The sequence below is a fragment of the Melospiza melodia genome, chromosome 31, assembly GCF_035770615.1.
Source record: "Melospiza melodia melodia isolate bMelMel2 chromosome 31, bMelMel2.pri, whole genome shotgun sequence".
Taxonomy (NCBI): domain Eukaryota; kingdom Metazoa; phylum Chordata; class Aves; order Passeriformes; family Passerellidae; genus Melospiza; species Melospiza melodia.
Window position 1 is genome coordinate 777,684 of NC_086224.1, and position 18,525 is coordinate 796,208.

General features: G+C 47.2%; 1 protein-coding gene across 3 annotated transcripts; it reads right to left on the reverse strand.

The window, feature by feature from the left end:
- Positions 1-164: 164 nt before the first annotated feature.
- CERS5 (ceramide synthase 5) lies at positions 165-17,074 on the reverse strand. 3 transcript variants are annotated; one of them, XM_063179418.1, is made up of 11 exons: positions 16,872-17,071; positions 12,135-12,240; positions 10,076-10,206; positions 9,180-9,237; positions 8,600-8,650; positions 8,232-8,324; positions 6,868-6,996; positions 6,182-6,288; positions 3,879-4,035; positions 2,855-2,884; positions 165-1,386 (listed from the first exon to the last, which is right to left on the reverse strand). In XM_063179418.1, exons 1-11 carry the CDS (start codon positions 17,069-17,071, stop codon positions 1,234-1,236), a joined length of 1,215 nt encoding a protein of 404 aa, XP_063035488.1. In that variant the 3' UTR covers positions 165-1,233. The 3 variants fall into 3 exon arrangements, 2 of the variants coding, with proteins under 2 accessions (XP_063035488.1, XP_063035487.1); XR_010030967.1 differs by having other exon boundaries at positions 1,252-1,386; positions 2,855-2,951; XM_063179417.1 differs by lacking the exon at positions 2,855-2,884 and having other exon boundaries at positions 16,872-17,074.
- Positions 17,075-18,525: the final 1,451 nt, after the last annotated feature.

The following is an 18,525-nucleotide window of genomic DNA, read 5'->3' on the forward strand; positions in this document are numbered from 1 at the left end:
TAAATCATAAATTGGTCGCTCTGTTCCACCCCCCTTCCATGGGCAGGGATGCATTCCATGAGTCCATCACTTCGGTTCTTCCAAAAAGCTGTTTTTCTTGTTCTGGCAGCAGCACAAGTGCTCAGAGACAGCCAAGGGAGCCATTTGAAACACATCACCCCACGTTTCTGAAGCAACTTTTAATTGGAGATAAGAGTAAACAACAGTACAAAATGGTAACAACTTTGAGAAGTTTCCAAAATTCTGCTCCTGATTGACTGTTCCATTGCCCCCAAGTACCATTGAGTAAAAAAAGAGAAGCAAAGCCCACGGTGTGGCTGCTCATCCAGCCCTGGGTTCCTCCACAGCTCTAGCATCAGAGCAGCAACAACCACTTGTCTCAGAGCACAGGACCAAAACATTATTTTTTGGAGAATTAAACCCAGCCCACCAGTTCTGAGCCTCCCTCTGATGCCAGCTTAGCCAACTGAATCCGGTAGGTCTAGAGAAGTCTTCAAACCCACAATTTGCAACAGGAAGGAAACAATTTAAAACGCCTGGATTATGCTGGTTATCTCAGGGGCAATAAACCACCCCCCCACCTCCTTGCAGAAGGCTTTGGTCAAGACTTCAGAGGGGTTTGCAGCACCAAAAGAGGCAGCAGACGCTGGCCTGGTCCCTGGTGCCAGCAGAGATGAGCAGCCAGGACCTCCCCAGCAGCCAGGGGCGAGGCAGAGCAGTGGTTCTGGAATAGCACAGTTCAAAGCTCAGCTGGGAGCAGAGTCTCTGCCTCACCCAGGGCAGCTGGGACGTGGAACCTGCGTTCTCTGTGCTCTGAAGTGGCTTCTGGAGTGCACCAAGAGCTGCTGCAGCTGCCGGGAGCGAACCGTCACCGAGTGGCACCGAACCCTGCGGTCCAAACCTGCTCTGCCTCGAGCTGATCCCAGTAAAAGCCAGTTTGTCACAAACAAAGACACCTCTGCAAATATCAACAGGACTCAGGGGGTTTTTCCTGGTACTTCTGAAGTACAAAATGGCTTGAAATGAAATCTGCAGCTTTGTTTTTGCCCCGCTCCTTGGCTTCATCCCTTGTGCCGTGCAAAGCCTCTGACTGGTCAGGGTTGCGCCCGTTTTGGGTCTGCTGGAGGTTTCTGGGGAAGGGGTTTTTGATTAAAGATCACTTGGGAATGTGGAGCTCAACACAACTAGATATTGAAAGAGAAGTTCGTGTTTGCTCAAGGCCAGCCCAGGGCCTTACTCCTCTCCTGTCCACTGGCCGCCGGCCACGTGGCCGTTCAGGCGGTTGGAACCGTTACTGGAAGTGCTGAAAATTCCTTTTGTGCTGTTGGAAGTCACATCCTCCTCCTCAGAGCTGCTCTCCACGTCACTGCGGTCATCCTTGGACACCTAAACATTGCCAGTGGAATTGGGGAGTGGGAGAGGAGAAGAGGAGTTGAAAAATTGACAGAAAGCAGCAGTTAGAAGGTTGTGTCCTTGTGATGAACCACCTGCACTCACATCTACCTCCTACATCTGAGCCTGGCTCAGTTCAAGCTGAGCCTGTCATCACATTAGGAGCAAGACACAGACACTGAAAAAGACAATTTAGAAAGATGAGCTCCATTTCCCAAATATTCTGTGTCTCTGAATGATGATTTTACAGATCTGGTGTTGTTCTTGTCCTCCAAGGGCTCCTCTCTACTTCAGTTAAAGGCCATTTTCCTAAACCATTTGTTTTGAATCAAAAATTTCTCATGCCACGATCACAAGTGGGTCCAACGACCAAAAACCAGGAATGTGTCAGTTTGAGAGAGAACGTTTTGTCCTACAGGGAGCAGCTTTGCTATTTTAAAAATTAAGCAGCTTTATTTATCACATCACTGCTCCAACAGAGCACCTCCATTCCCACAGCCTGTGCTTCATCTGGGAGATCCCATTTAGGAGTAGGAGCCTGTTTGGACAGGGATGGAGAATAAAGGCAGTGTCTGATCCAGCAAACACCTGCTCAGAACAGCAGCAGCCTCAGCCCAGGGTTCCAGGTATCCTTACAGAGCATGCTTTAGTTCAAACTGCTGCAAATCCAGTTCTGTTTGACTTGCAAGTGGGATTTTGAACCTTCCCAGCAGGAGGGGAGGGGAAGAGCCCATAAACGTGGCCCCAGCTGCAAACACACAGCTGGGTGGTGGCAGGTGCCAGAGCAAACCTCCCCAGTGTGAGCTGGGCCTGGAGAGCAGCCCCTCACTGCCCTCCCTCTGCAGCCTCAGTGACTCCATGTGCCAGCACTCTGCCTTGCAGCTTCCCAAGGGTTCCAGGATTTCACTCTGCTCTCCTGGAGTCAGGGTTAGGGCTCTGCAGCAGCAGGAAGTGGTTGAACTCCAGGGAAGATCTGGCTGGAAGCCAGGTGGAGTTAATGATCTCCAGGAGCTTTCTGGATGTCGTGGCTTCTGCCTGTTGCCAGAACTTTTGCTATCTTTCCCCAATCTCCTGCTATATTGGAAGTTCAAAGGGTCACTGGAAGGAAGCAGAAATCCCTTGACATTTTTTCTGTTCTTGGGGGAGAAGTCACTGTTTCACTCCTTTTCACAAAAAGGAGTAAATTCTTCCTGCCCTCTCCCCTCAGTGTGGTGCTGATGGGGAGCAAAGACAGAAACTAGAGTGTGTGGGTGTGTAAAAGCACAAAGTGAAGGTTGTGCAGGCAGGTGACAGCAGGTGAGAACAGACCCCAGGACACTGCTCTGACCTTTGGAAAAAACAGTATTTTAGCATTCTGTCAGGACCAGGGAGAGAAGGAGAAGGCACCAGGGCTCTGCTTTTGTCTTGGGGCCTCGACACAGACGTGTTTCAGTGAACAAACAGAAACACAGGTCACACTTACATGCACAGGGTGAAACTGTCCAGCTCCAATCTGGCACAGAGAAAAGGAGAAAAGAATGAAGAAGACAGAGCTAGAGTCCTTTCTCTGGCTAGGTCACCTGGACAGGAGAGAACCAAGGAAAGGGAAAAGGTGTAGAACTCAGGATACAGAAACAGCTGCAGAGAATGAAAATCAGGCATTTGTAGTAGCAGCTGTGGGGAACAGATGGAGAGCTCGTACCCTGAAACCTGCTTGCCCCCAGAGTCAATCAGAATATTTATATTTTTCAAGGCCACATTCCATGGGTAGGGGCAGCTAAAGTTAAACACAAAATAATGCAGAGCCATCAGAGAAACCCAGATCAGAATATCAATATCTGACAGGAAAAAGCATTTGTGGTATTAAATCAGCTTTTTTGCTGGTTTCATAGTATCATGGGATGGACTGGGTTGGAAGAAACTTAAAGCTCACCTTGTTCCACCTCCTGCCATGGGCAGGGACACCTTCCACTACCCCAGGCTGCTCCAAGCCCTGTCCAGCCTGGATGATCTTTAAGGCCCCATCCAACCCAGGCCATTCTGTGATTTTTGACAGCCACTGAATCCCTAGGAACCTTTTCTCTCAGCTCAGTGCAGGCACTGCACTGGCAGACAGAAGCCAGTGAAGCAGCACAATCCCCAGCACAGCCCAAGGACTGGCTGACATAGGGAAACATCCTGTATGTTCATCCTGTTGTCCAAAAGAGAGCCTGCAACCACCTTAAACTCCAGAGTGCACAACAAAAGTGTCATAATTGCCATTTTAGGACATTTGAATGTACTGGAAAATGGAGTTATTCCCCTGCATGCCCAGGAGAGACTCCCTGCCTTGAACACACCTGGGAACTCACAAATGCAGAACAATCAAGGTCAAACCACCATTTTTGTGAACTCTTGATGCAGGTCCCTTAAGAACCAACACCAGCCCTCATTGAAAAGCTCAATTTCTCACAATTCCTTAATGGGGTTTGTAGGAAGGAGGAGCCAGCAGCCTCCCTCAGGCTCACCTTGCCCCTCACCAGGGCCTTGGAGGCCGTGCGGATGATGAGGTAGGACCAGATGACGTGCAGGACCTGCAAGGTCACCAGGAGCCCGTTGAACAGCCACCAGGAGGGGTAGGGACCGATCAGCTCCCAGCTTTCAAACAGGGTTGTGTTCAAAATCCTGAAAGAGATCCAGAAACACATTTCAGATCAGCTGGGCTTGGCTCTGACTGGAGGTGCCAGGCCAGATGCACAACAGTTTGTGTCTCACTGAGCATCTGCTGCTCTGCTCCTGCCTGAGTCAGGAAACTGAGTAAAGCTCATTAGGAGCATTTGAACTGAGCAACAAAACACAACATGTGAATGTGCTGCAATTTGGTTACACACACATGGATCTGCTGCCAATTTTCTTCTCCAAAGCACAAGCATTTATTTATAACAACTTCACAGGAAGTGATGTCAGGCTGCTCTGGTCACCAAAACAACTGTTAACACCTTCCTGCTTGGGCAGCTTCCACCCAGATTTAAAGATCAAAAATCATATCAAAAATAGGGTGGGCACAGGAGCAGGGCAGGGATTGCCCCTCTGTGAGTTCTGGGCCCTCACAGCAAGGAGATATTGAGGGGCTGGAGAATGTCCAGAGCTGAAACAGCTGAGGAAAAGGGGGCTCAGGGGAGATCTTGTGGATTTGCACAATTCCCTGACAGGAGGGGACACCTGGGGGGTGTCAGGCTCTGCTCCCAGTAACAACAGGACAAGAGGGAAGTGCCAGGGAAGGTTCAGGTTGGACATCAGCAGGAATTTCTTCATGGAAAGGGCAGTGAGGCACTGGAGGGGCTGCCCAGGGAGGTTTGGAGTCCCCATCCCAGGAGGTGCCCAAGGAACAGCTGGATGTGGCACTCACTGCTCCAGTGGGGATCGGTCACAGCTGCACTCAGTGGTCTTGGAGGGCGTTTCCAACCTCAAGGATTCTGGGATCAGGAAGGAATTTTGTCCCCAGAAGGCCTCCCTCCCTCCCTGGGTGCTCTTCTCTTCCCTCGGAGTTTTATAGATTCCTCCAGCCAGGCTGGAAAACTCAAAAACTGCTTTATGGCCCAAGCTTTGTGTTTCTTTCATTACTGTTTTGCTGTTCTTGTTGCTGGGAGTTATTGCCAGTCCTTCAGCAATTTAATAAACACTGTGGATTTTATGATGCAGAGAGGTATGGAGAAACCTTTAACAACCACATTAATTTCACACAGCTTTTAACACAAGAAAAACAAAATAAGCTTTTCAAACAAGAAGCAAAATCCCCCAAAAGGCAGCTCCAGAAGTATTTAACTCCTAGCAGGTTTATGAAAGAATTAAATGCAATTCCAGAGATCTGCTGATGTTTTACTTTACTAATTAGGGAAGGGAATGCACGTGCAGGGTCTGCAGTACTGCTGCAGCTTGCCAGATTGCTCTACAAAGCTGAGGAGTGACATTACAGCCTGTGGAAAACACATTAAAGATTTACAGGATGTTGAGCACTGGTGTGAGGTAAGAGACAGAGCAGCAGCTGCTAAAACAAATCTCTATTTTGTCCCTGGAAGGAGCCTATGAAGAAATAGGAATTAAAGCTCTTCTTCATCCAGAGTCCTTTGGTGCATTTACTGGAAAATAAGCAAGAGCTTTAACTGCAACCCTGAGCTAAAGTGAAAGGATTGTTGCTGCCTAGCAGGCACCCAGAAAGAATGGGAATGCCAGATGTCCATGGCCTAAGAAATAAATGCAGGCAGTAAAATGGTGTAACCAAATTGCCACCACACACAATAAATGGACAACAGCTCATTAACCAAAGCACTGCTCCAGCTCTGACCTACTGAGGTGAGAGGGAATCTCATTATGGGATGATTCTCTCTAAGCCATTTATCCAGGGTTTTACCTCCCAAGAAACCTCAGACCTATTTCAGGCTCTGAATAGTCACGACACAAGGACAGGACAGAAGTGTCATAAGAATCAGAAACTAGTGATGACTAAGCCAAACACAAACAAAAATGACCTCAAGAGACTGTGCATCACTTGTAATTATTTCTAGAACTTCTTCAGAGAAGCACAGAATCCTTCAAAAGCCTCTCAGAGCAATTCTGGCTGACTCTGCCATCACTGCAGCTGTGATGGGACTCTGGGATCTGAGATTTCTTCATGTGCCTGCTCAAACCTCCTGCCCCAAACAGCAACTGGGCCATGTGCTGCTTCAGGCTGCCTGGAGGGACAGCTGGGATGCTTGGGAAAAGCCTAAAACAAAGGTTGTGCTGAAAGGAGTGGGAGAACAAGCAGGAGCTCCCAGCTGCAGGTGCTTACCAGAAAGGGTAAATGCCCAGGCGGGTCACGATGAACACGACCCCAAAGAGCATGAAGAAGGCATCACACAGACGTTGGTACTTGGCATAATTGGCCAGTTTTGCAGCCTGCAAGAGACAATAAACATGCAAATACTATTCTCTTTGTGCACTCCTGTAATTACTTGGATGGAGAGAGGCAAAAAATTCTCAATCACATTTGTACAGTTTGGAACAGAGGGATTATTACATTGTATTACTATTTTTATACTGTTATTTATGTGGTCCTACAAGAATAGTGGGAGGGAATATTTACAAGGACTGGAGCGACAGGACAAGGGGGAATGGCTTCAAACTGCCAGAGGATACAATCACCCTGTCTGAGAGGGTGGGGAGCCCCTGGCACAGGTTACCCAGATAACCTGGGGCTGCTCCATCCCTGCAAGTCTCCAAAGCCAGGCTGGATGGGACTTGGAGCAACCTGGGATAGTGGACCTGGGTGATCTTTAAGGTTCCTTCCAACCCAAACCATTCCATGATTTTGTGACTCTCAGCACCCAAGCAGTTTGGAGGAAAAGCTGACAAGGCAGGATCAGCAGCACGAATTTCATGGCACATTTAAAGCAGTTTATCAAGAACAAAGAATGTCAGCTTGCTCCCCTGAGATCACACCAGCATCAGGGATGTAAAGACTGAAAGGAAATTCACCTCCAAGAGGAAATCTGAAGCATCATGGAGGCACAGCACCAGAGTTCCAACCCGCACCATGTTATTCACGTAGGAGAAGGTGATCAGTCCAATCGTGGCCAGGTGATGGACAAACATGATCAGGAAGTCCTGGAAACAGGAAAACCAGGAATGAAGATTCCTTGGTTGTCACACAAATGCAAAAGTTTGGAACAGAGCCACCCAGCTGAGTCACTGGGGTCCCAGGATTCCTTGGGTTCAGGCTGTGACTCCACAGCAATCACAGCTCATCACACTCCCACCATCTCAATAAAAGCTTCCAGAAAGATCTCTCAGCTTTGGTGCTGCTCAAGTCAGAGCTCTGCCTGCTCAGGTATCAGCACAGTCTCTCTGGCACACACACAGCTGTACCTGCAGACCTCACAGATATGATTCAGAGGACAAGGTGACCCTTATTTTTATCTCCTTCTGGTTTTTCAGACACACTGAAATCCCCTTAGCTCCTGGGACACATTTAAGTGCTGCTGCTGCTGCTGGCAGTGACCAAACCCTGCCAGGGCAGAGCAGGCACAGGTAAACTCAGCAGGAAGAACAAAAAATGTTTACAATGCACAATATTCAGGGCTGGTGTGCCCTTCAGCCCCTGGCTCCCTGTACCTCACCCTGCTGCTGTGGGGAATGTCATCCACTTGTTGAAGTCAAAATGAAATATTACAAACACAGCCCCAGAGTTGTTCATCACTCCCTGTCTGCAGCTCCACTGTATTCCACAGTGCACCACCTGCTCATATTTCAGCACAAAAAGCCTGGGTAAACTTGTTTTTTAACAGCCAATGCAAAAATTGGGGTAATTTGCTGCTTTGCAGCTCATGTAAAGGAAGCTATAAGCCAGGATTTACTGGGGACTGTTCTCCAACAGCAACAATAACCAAATCCTGGAACACAGCACGACAGAATTAGATCTGAGCAACTGCAACCACTCATCATCTGCTCCTCACACAGAGGAGAAATTCCTTTCAAAACCCCAGTTATTATTTCCTTAGTGTTTGCCATTTCCTCAGCGGCTTCAGCAAGGTACTGCTTTGAGCAGCTCATTTTCTTGCAAGCCTTTCAGTTAAATCTATTTTTAGGCAATGATTTGTTAACTTTTGATTGGGAGGCATTGAGTGAAGCTGCTCTGTCCCCTGGAAGGTGAAAGGAACTCAAGGATACACCAGGTCAGCCTTGCTCCTCCTTTTTTCTCAGGGCTCACAAAGGTAAATGAGGAAGAAAACATAATTATCACTACATTTTAGCTTTCCTGGCCAGGCACACTCCCATTTTTTGTTAGTCCTATGTATTATTATTGTTTTCATTATAGCTAATGAAATTCTGGGTCATCTCACCTTCCTTTTAATGTCTGTAAACTGAGAAAACATGAGGGACCAGTAGAAGGCCAGCTCCAAGATATAGTAATAATAAAGCCTGGATGTTAGAGGCTGGAAAATACAGAGAAAGCGCAGTTACAAGACAAAATAATTCAAAATGTACATTAAAATCACATTTTCCTTCCTCCTTTTCCATCCCACTTTAACAATCTCAGCAGCAAATGAACATAAAGTAACTGAGTCAGATGTATCTGAGGAAACCCTGCTGCTGCCAAACATAACCAGGATGTAAATGCACAAAGAGTAAATTTAATCCAGTATCAATAACAAAAATAAAAACTGAAATTGTCCAAAAAGTTGGAATTTAGGAGATGTTTCTCTCATACCTGGAAAGGGTAGTTGTACCAGCACTGTCGTGTGTCCCAAAACCAGGGTGCCTAAAGGGAATAGGTAGGTTTTTATTATATATAAATAAAAAGTTATATAAAATCCCAGTTTTGTACTGGGTGTTTTCCTCCCCAGCACCTAAAGTCACCTGGCACTGGCTCACTGAAATTTCACCTTTATTCTGCCATTCAGACTACATTTACTGTAAAACACCCTAGTGATTTCAAGTCTAATTTGTGCTGTCAGTGTGAGGTCTGCTGCAATGGAAATTTCTAGAATAATCATACAGCTCTGATAATAATAAAGAGCCAAGGAGATGAATCTGTATCCTTTCAAGAGGGAAAGAAATGAAAAGGAGCAGCTTTCCATAGCAAAGAAAACCCAAAATCCACCTTGTTTTTTTCCAACATTCTGGGGTAACACATCAAATAATTTTCTATGATTTCCAAAATGACAGATCTGGACAGAAGCTTCCCTACAGTGTAAAGAAGGTCTCGAACAGAACCCCCAGGAGCTCAAATCAGGGATCATTCAACTGCAGCCACACAGAACAACAGCGTGGGTGACAGAGCAACTCACCGTCCAGAGAAACCTGATTCCATAAAAAAATATACTGAAATAAAATGTAAATCTCCACCTGGAAAAAGAAGTAAAAAATAAACTTAGGACATAGAATCAGGTTTTGATTAGCATTTGTAAAATTAATTTAAATAATTGGGAAAAATATGACACCTGAAAAGTCTTCATTTCTAAACATTTCAGGTAACATAAACCAACTGAAGAGTTTTCACACCACACTTGAGTTTGCATCAACAGCCAGGTTTGAAACTCAGGGTGAACATGCATCATTCCATATTTAAGAGACAACAAAACAAGCAATGCTGTTGTCACCCACATGTATGGATTTTTCCCTCTTACCTTGTGGCTTTAGGTAGACAAAACCATACTGGGGGAGGAATTGAAAGTTACTGGAAAGGAAAGAAACCAGCAGAGGAGAAACAAGTCAGGAAAAAATGCTGAGGTTCTATTGCACTACAGAGAAAACTGCAGGAGCTTGGAGGGAATGGGCAACAAAGAATGGGCTGAAAAGAGAAGAAAAGGAAGCCAAGGAGTGTCTGGGACTGGGAAAGCCAGAAAGTGGGAATGGGAACAAGCTCTGGGTGGGAATGGGGCCTGCAGGAGTGTCCCAGGGGATTTACAGCCAGTGTGGGCATGGGGACACACAGACAGGGACAGACATGGACACAGACAGAGAGACACAGGGACACACAGACACTCTCAAGTGCCACAAAGCATCTGGCCCAGTGTCTAAAGCCACCCAGCACTGACCCCTGTACCCCATTCTGGTCTCTCAGGCATGCCCACAAAATATTTGAGAATTTCAAAACCTCCTTTAAGTGCCCTGTTTGCTTGTACAGGAATTTTGGCCCTGGTCTGGCAGAGCTCTAAGATGAAGCCCCTCTGCACAAACATACATGCTCTCACAAAATTTCGTGAGGGTGGTGGGTTTGTCCTGGTTCCTCCGATGCCGAAACCAGCGCTGGATCTTTCGGACATCCCAGTCCAGCTGCTTGGACAAGCCTTCTAACCTTTTTCCATCTGGAGACTGAAGGAAAATGAAACAAATGTCATTTCTCCCACTCCTTAAGCTACTTTCAGTCCTGCACTATGACAGAAATAATGCACAGATAAAAAAAACCACACCAGGAAGGGACCACAGAGCCTGGAAGCAAGAACCCATTGCCACAAACCGTTCAGGTTTAACCTTCATAAGCCGCTAATTACTTCATTACTCAGAATGGTTTTGGTTGAGCATTTCCTCACCTATTTCATCAGCTGACAGCACATTAAGACAAAGGATGTGACTGTTCTGTCTGGTAAATGGGGGGGAGGAGCTGTTGAAGTGTTCTGTCCTACCTGTTAAAGCCGCACATAATTTCAAACAGCCCAGAACTCAGCAGCAAAGCTTAAGATGTTTAAGGTTTGCTACTCACAGCAAGGACAGGGAAACTTTAAAGTAAGAGTTGGTTTAACACAGTAGATATTTGTATATTCCATAAAGGCACAGTAGAAATTGTGTTATTTCTGTTATCAAAGTTTATAAATGAAAATATATTGGAAGACTGAAGTACTTCAATGATAAATATAGATATTATATATCCCTGTTCTCCACCTGTCTGAATGAACATAAATGGATTTATCAAAGTGAACCAAAGTAGCTCCCTCTATAACAGGCCAGGAGTGAGATAATTTAGACCAGCTCTGCCAGGGAGCTCTACCACTGAAAGATGATAAACACATTTTACTGTTTTAGTTACATACCAACCACAAATGCAGAATGTTGATTTAATAAAAATTCATCAGTTCATCAGCTGAAAACCAAAATCAGAGTAATCTGATTTTCAGCATTGAGACCATGACTGTCCTGTCAATCCATCACACATCCCTCAGCACTTTCCTGGGATTTAATGGGGGGAAAGCACCTGCCTTCAAGGGGAATCAGGGAATTCAGAGCTCCCAGCTCAGACTGGCAGTGAAATCCTTCCCCTGCACCAGGGGACTCCCAGCCTGACTCCCCAAACCCCGCAGCACAGTGGGACAGTTAAAGGTTTCATCAGCCAGACAAATTCTGCACAGCCTGTGACCTCCTGGGTTTTCTAAACATCAATTTCAAGGACATCCCCTGCATTAAAGTTCTCCCAACAAAGGGCATCAGATTCTGGGGATTTTTCAGTTCACACATCATTCCAAATGCCTCAAAACTTTAATGTTCCCACAAGGCAAGTTTTTGAAGTTTTTATAGAATTTCCCTTTATCTGCTCCAATAGATGAGGTTCAGCATCACCAAATCTCAACAGAAAACCTTCCATTTTGTTATCTTTAATGAAAATCTATTGCACTTATTCAATGCTGGATAAAGTACAGTGGGATTCTGTAAATCTGTAGGCCTGTGAGCTTAAGGGAAAGAAGGAAACAACCCAAAGAAACACCTGCAGCCACCACTGAATGTCCTGCCCTTCATCAGGACATCCTTCACTGACTGAACACCTCCCTGAATAATCCCCTTCCACTGACAGCTGCTGCCCAGGTTTACAGTAAATGGCAAAAGTGAGAGGAAGACTTTCACAATAAAACTAATAAAATCAGAAAAGGAACCGAGCTCAAGAAAAAGAGGAACCCTTTCCCAATAAAAGTGGAAGATGCTGGGAAATCTCCTGTTAAACCAAGAATCCCCACTGTCCAATTGGACCAAAGGCAGGGAACTGAAGGAAGCAGCTCAGGCCTGTCCATCAGGGGAACATTTGTATCCCAAAGATTCTTCTGTGCACAAAACCATGGCTCACCATAAAGGGAATTTACTTTGCTACCAAAAGGACCTGCCAGAGGCAAAGTAAAACCAGAATGAGCCCACTTGTGGAAGCAGAGTGTGAAATGTGCATCTCAACCCAGAAAAGTGGAAGCGAAAGCCCCCCCGAGACACTTCCAGGCCTCCATCCCCTTTGGAATGGAGCAGGAATTTGAAGTGTGACTCACCTTAGTGATGGATGTAAACACTTTCTCTAAAATTGCATTGGGCTGGGCTCTGTGAGGTCCACTGTCCTGAATGCCAAGGTTTATGGCACATGGCTTGGCAATAAACCTGCAAGAATTGCCCAGAAAGAGCTGGATTAAAACAAGATATTTATTTCCTTCCTCTGCCTGAATCACAAGGACCTGGATTTGTCACCACCTGCAAAACCTGGTGAAAAAGCTTCTGAAATCTCCATTCCACTGCTTCCCAGGTGAAGAAATTTCTTTTATTAATCCATATGGTAACTACAGACACCACATCCTGTGCACACCAGAATGAAAAATTAAATCTTAATGCCCTTGGCTTGTAAGGATCTGAATGTGTTCCCCAGGGAGATTCTCATTCCTCAGCAATAAAACAATAGACTGATAGCAGTCTGCTGTGAACAGAAATGCTGGAGATGAAGCCCTAAAACAAAGCATCTTGTTTCCAAAATAGGCCTGGTGTCACACAGCTCAGAAAAAAGGGAAGTTCAAGTGACACAAGCTCCCAAAAGTAACTTTTTCTTGGGGGGAAAATAAAGTGGCTGGTTTCCTTCAGGACAGACAGGAAGATGCAAGTGCCCCAGTCTGAAACATCCCTGATCTTGGGATCTCATCCATCCCATGTGCTCTGTGTATTCCAAACTGATTTAACTCGTCCTGGATTTTACAGCACAGACTCTAGAAACAAGCCTGGGTTTAAAACCAAAAGAAACATAATAAACTAAAATAAATATAATATGATCCAAATGAGCAGGTTTGTGTCAGAATGGGCTCAGGGCTCCAAGGGAAATGTCTGCATTACCTGACACATGAATTGTTCCTCTCCTGTTGGTGGGCAAAAGGAGCAAAATTCAGTTTAATCAGTTATTGTGAGGAAGAACCTGTTTCTCAAAGTGATTTTGAAAAGGACACAACATTTGAATCATTAAAACCATTTTGCTTTCACTGAGAGATTGTTTCAGAGAGAGCTAAGCTGAAATTACACATATTTAGGAGCCTCCCAGTGCCATCAAGCAGAAGATGCTGCTTTTTCTGACCATAATTGTTACAATTTCTCCTTGTGTTTAAAAGGAAAGATTAAAATTCAGGAGACTCTTGGCTCTAAGTGCTCCAACAGTAACTATTCTCAGGAATACTCACTTAGTGCTTCAGGAACAAATATCTGTGGCTGTTTTTAACAACAGTCCCAGGTCGTGGAGTTTTCCCTTGAGGAATTACAGATCAGCTTGTGACTGATCCCAAAGGAACACTCAGCTCTCAGAAAACACTAAACAAATGATGGTCACTGTGGGCCCAGGCTTCCCTGGCTGCCCCAGCTCCTCCTGTGTCTCCATCCAGGATCTGTGAGGTTTAAAATCCCTGCAGGATCATCCAGCTCAAGCTGTGCCTGATCCCCTCCTTGTCCCCAGCCCGGAGCACCGAGTGCCACATCCTTGGACATCTCCAGGGATGGGGAAATCTCCCTGGGCAGCCCCTTCCAAGGCCTGACCACCTTTTCCATGAAGAAATCCCTCCTGGTGCCCAACCTGACCCTCCTGTCAGGAGTTGTGCAGAGCCACAAGGTCACCCCTGAACCTCCTTTTTCCCAGGCTGAGCCCCTTTCCCACCTTCCTCAGCCTCTCCTCATGCTCCAGACCCTTCCCAGCTCTGCTCCTGTCTCTGGACATGCTAAACTACATTTCAATGCCCACAGCCTAAAAAAAAAATAATTAAAAAATAAAAAAGGAAGGAGTGATTTCCTTTGAGCTTGGCTCCAAAGGCTCACGGCTTCCGCCATAATCCAGACCACCAGCCAGAAATCCTGTGCTGATGTTATGAAACATTTGGCGAGACCCCCACAAAAAATGTAAAAAAAATCAAGTATTAAATGTCTTTATACTCTGCTTTCCTGCAAGATATGCCACAAGTGCAGCACAGAAGTTCACACATGAACTTGCAGGTAGAATATGAAGTGAGTGGTGAATGCCCTGTTCAGACAGGAAAACCCCAAGCAGACCTGCTATTGAGGTAAACTCAGCAAGGTGAACTCACACTTTAAATTTTTGGTGCCAGAGCAGGTTTTCAGATGTGTTTTCACTGAATCCCACAGTGACAAAGTTCTGCACAACCCCCAAAATAGACAAAAATGCTGCCCTGACAAAATTTCCATTCTTGGGGATATTCAAACTGAAAGGCAGAAGACCACAAGGGAACTGAGCTGCCTGAACACTGGCCTTGCTTTGAGGAGAGGATTGGGTGAGGTGGCCTTGAAAGGTCCCTTTTAATCTAAATGATTTTATGATTCTATAGAAATCCCAACGGCAATGAACTGTACCCAAGGTCAACTTACTGCCACACCTTCCAGCAAGAAACTCTCATCACATAAATACTTCTATGAAACCTTTATCAGCAGGGATCGGCTCACACCCCAGCCTACCCTTTCACACTAGTTGTTAACACACACTGATTTTAAAACCAATTTTCAAGTCCACAGACTCATGTGTTAGAACAGATAGTTCTCAGGGATGTTGTGCTTCACAAAAACATTTCTTTATGAACATTCCAGTTTGGTTTATTACAGCTCTTAAAGGAAGGACAATCTCCAAAGTGAGATGTATTGAATATGCACTTTTTGAGTTTGTATTTCCATAATCTCTCAATTTTGCTGTGTTAAGATTTAACCAATCCTCACCCTCTCACTTTCCACTGTCTTTACCTTCCTCTATGAGTCCTGCCTCACCCCTACAGTCATAAACCTTCCACAGACAGACAAATGAATTATTATTTTGTCAATGCCATGATGTAAAAGGTAGTTTTTAGTAGAATTCTAACTAACAGAAACGTGTCAGTGTTGTAGCACAAAGCACTTCCTCACAGTGAGGAGCTGCAAAAGGAGAGAGAAAAGAGCAGCTCAACCAAAAGAGCTGCACGAGTCTGTAATTCACATTCTGAGTCACCAAGTCCAACTGTGAAATGTGTGTCAAGAGAGACATTTGACACAATCAAAGCCTGAATTGGGATAAATGCACCACAGGAGTTTATTGAGACAAAGCTGAACTTTTATGACATCTTCAAAGTGGCTGGAAGAAACAGAAAGGAGTTTATTCAAAGATATGTACTTTTAAAATAAACACACTAGAAACCACCTGAGATGGGCTGTGACAATCTGCTTTCACTTTGGGACACCACTGAGACACAGCTGAGATCAGGAACAACCCCCTCAGGAACCAGACCTCGGCCTCTGAGATTTGCTCTGCAGGCTCAGGAGTTAAATCATCATTTCACTCCACCCTAAATTAACATCACAAAAGAAATTTCATAAACCAGGGAGACATTATCAGGACAAAGTAAATACTGCCTTGAGCAGCGTCCATCAGGTGCAGTGCATCTTCCCCAACAACTCCAGGAAAAGAGAATATTCTGCACCTCATCCCCAGACTGACACCTGGATTAGGAACCTCCCCACAACACAGTTTTTATTGTGTCCTCACAACCTCCTTTCCTTATGTCCTGGCAAGTTTGGCCAGGACCAGCACACACCAAGCTGAGATGGGATTTTGGCAGTGCCACGGGTGTTCCTGGGTTCTCTGAAGCCTTTTCCTAAGGGCAGAAAGACAGCATGGAGAAAATAGAGCCTCTCAATTCCTCACCTCTCTGCTGACCTGCTTCATTTTTCTCCTATATTTGCCATCTTTTTACTCCATCCCAACCACCTCTTAATTTCTGAAAGCTCAGGAAAATTCACACTTCTTAAAGAAAACCCACAGAAAAAAACCCCCTGACTCAATTCCCACTCACTTTAGTCCTGCAGCTTTTTTCATGCTTAGAAAACACCTATGGAATCATGGAATGGCTTGGGTTGGAAAGCACCTTAAAGCTCACCCAGCCCCACCCCCTGCCATGGGCTGAGACACTTTCACTAATCCAAGTTGCTCCAAGTCCATCCAACCTGGCCAACTTCTGCCCTTTCAAGGCAGAAATTTAAGATTAAATCAATGTTTAATGAACTACGTGCACAGCAATACAGGGTGTCTTGGTCTGTTTCACCTAAGGGTTTCCTAAGTAAGCCGCTTTACTAATTAATATCTCTGCCACCCACACACTGCGTGGCTGTGGCAGATCCACACCACACACAGGATCTACCTGTGCCCCGCGGCTGAGCTCACATGTTTATGGATGCCCAGGTAAATGAGGAATCCCGTTTTACACCTGTTGATGGGCAGAGATGAAGATCCGCACTCGCATCCATCGTGCCTGAGACGAGGGAGAGCCACCGAGTATTTAATAATGCATCAGGCCATGAGAACGAGCCCTATTTCCTCATCCAGGAACTCAGGGAAAGTACAATAAAGCACACACGGAAGCCAAGTGCGGAGCCGCCAGCTCCGTCCGTCACCCTGCGAGCTTCTCCCGGGCAGGAGCAGGAGGAAAAGTGAATTTCTGTATAAAACATGGGATTTTTCTTGGCACTACCTCAGCACCACCGGACTGGAGGGGCCTCTCGTTACCCAGATCCAGGGCAGTAGAGCCCCACGGGCTTGTGCATGTCGCGACAGACACGACTCCCGCGACAGATTCCCGGGATTACACAATGTCCCCTTTCCACGCACGAAGGGCCTCGCGGAGGCCCCGCAGGGTGCAGGGGAGCCCCCGCCGAGCCGCCCCCCGGGCCGGCCCGGTGCTCACTGACCCCGGCGCCTCCCGGCCCCGCCGCCCCGGGGGCGGCCCCGCGCTCACCTCTCGAAGAGCAGCCGCACGGCGAAGATGCCGAGCGCCAGCGGGAAGGCGGAGAGGACGTGAGCGGCCCGCGGGTACTGCAGCCCGCTGCCCGGCGGACCCGGCTCGCCGGCCAGGTCCGCCCACGTCACGTTGTGCGGGAGCCAGAACCGCTCGTTCCAGAACCAGGCCCGCAGCGCCGCCGCCGCGGCCGCCGCCATCTTCCGCCTGCCGCCGCCGCGCTCGGGCGGCCGCCACAGACACGGGGGCGCGGCCGAGCGCCAGCCCCGCCCTGCCCATCACGGCGGCAGCGAATCGGGCGGCAGCCCCGGCCCCGAGGGGGCGGTGCTTGGGGAGAGCTCGCCCCTCATCACCTCAGCCCCGCCGCCGCTGCCACACGGTGCCACCGACACGGCCGGGCGGGGTTGGAGGAGGCCGCGCCTCTCACCGCCCGGCCACGGCCCGTAAGGGGCGAGCTTGGAATACACCGCTCCCCTTATTGCATCGTCCGCCACAGGCGGTGAGGAGCTGGGAGGAGACCGCGCCCTTTATCGCCTGGCTCCCCGCCTCCCGGGGGGCCGCAGTTCTGGCGGTCGCCACAGCCACCAAACGAGGCCAAAACGAGGTCCCGGCCCTCACTGCGGCCGCCGCTCACGGGGCCAGGCCGTTGCTCACGGGGGTTCCGCCGGGCCCCGCGCGCGGCCCGTTACTTTGGAGCATGCGCAGTGCGGCGCCCCCGCGTTCCCGCCCGTGAGGCGCGCGCGGACTCGTGAGGGAGGAGCGCGCGCACGGCCCCGCCGCCCCCTCAGAGCGCCCTGAGGGAACGGACCCGGAGTGACGGAAAAAAAATTCACAGAACCACTGAGTTACAGAGCCAGAGCCAAAAAGTGACAGAACCACGGGTCGCAGAATATACTGAGTTGGAAGAGACCCATGAGGATCATCAAAGTCCGACTCCTGACCCTGCACAGGACACCCCAACAGTCCCGCCATGTCACGGCCGTGATGTCGATGCTCAGTGCTGAGCCCTCGCGGTTTCCACAAGCAGAGACGACTTTTAACTGGTAAAAGTCCTCAAGGCAGCAAGACAGGGCAGCAAACGATCCATGGTTATAGTGTAATGTCTCTTTTGGCCCCTGTCCAGTGGAGAATAGATTAAATGGCCCATTAAGCACTCAAATGCTATGATAACTAATAGATTCAAGGATAGAGTAATTTATGATCTAGTCACTTTTTTTTTTTAATCAATGACTTAATTTAGAAGTATCCAATGTGCTAATTTCTCCTTGAAGATGTTCAGTTGGATGTAGGCCCCTGTATGTCAGAGACACACAGATGCCTCAGACTTAACTAGAATTAATGATTTTCTGATTAAAGTCTCTGGTAAGTGCAGCCAGTATTGCTTCAGTATCACGTAACCGGGAAGACACAGTAAAATTCAATTGCGTTACCTTAGAAACAAGCAGTTGGCATATTCCATAAATCCAAGTCCACGACAAATGATCTTCCCTCCCTTTTCAAATAGCACAATTTAGAGTCAGAGAGATCTCTGGTTGCTTAGCAATTTGAGGAAATCTGATACTAAATGGATTTCGTTAGGAGCCGAGAAAGGTGACAGAAAGCAGCTTGGGTTTGCACTTTAGGTTTTTTAGCTTTTCCTCTATGCAAAGCAAGC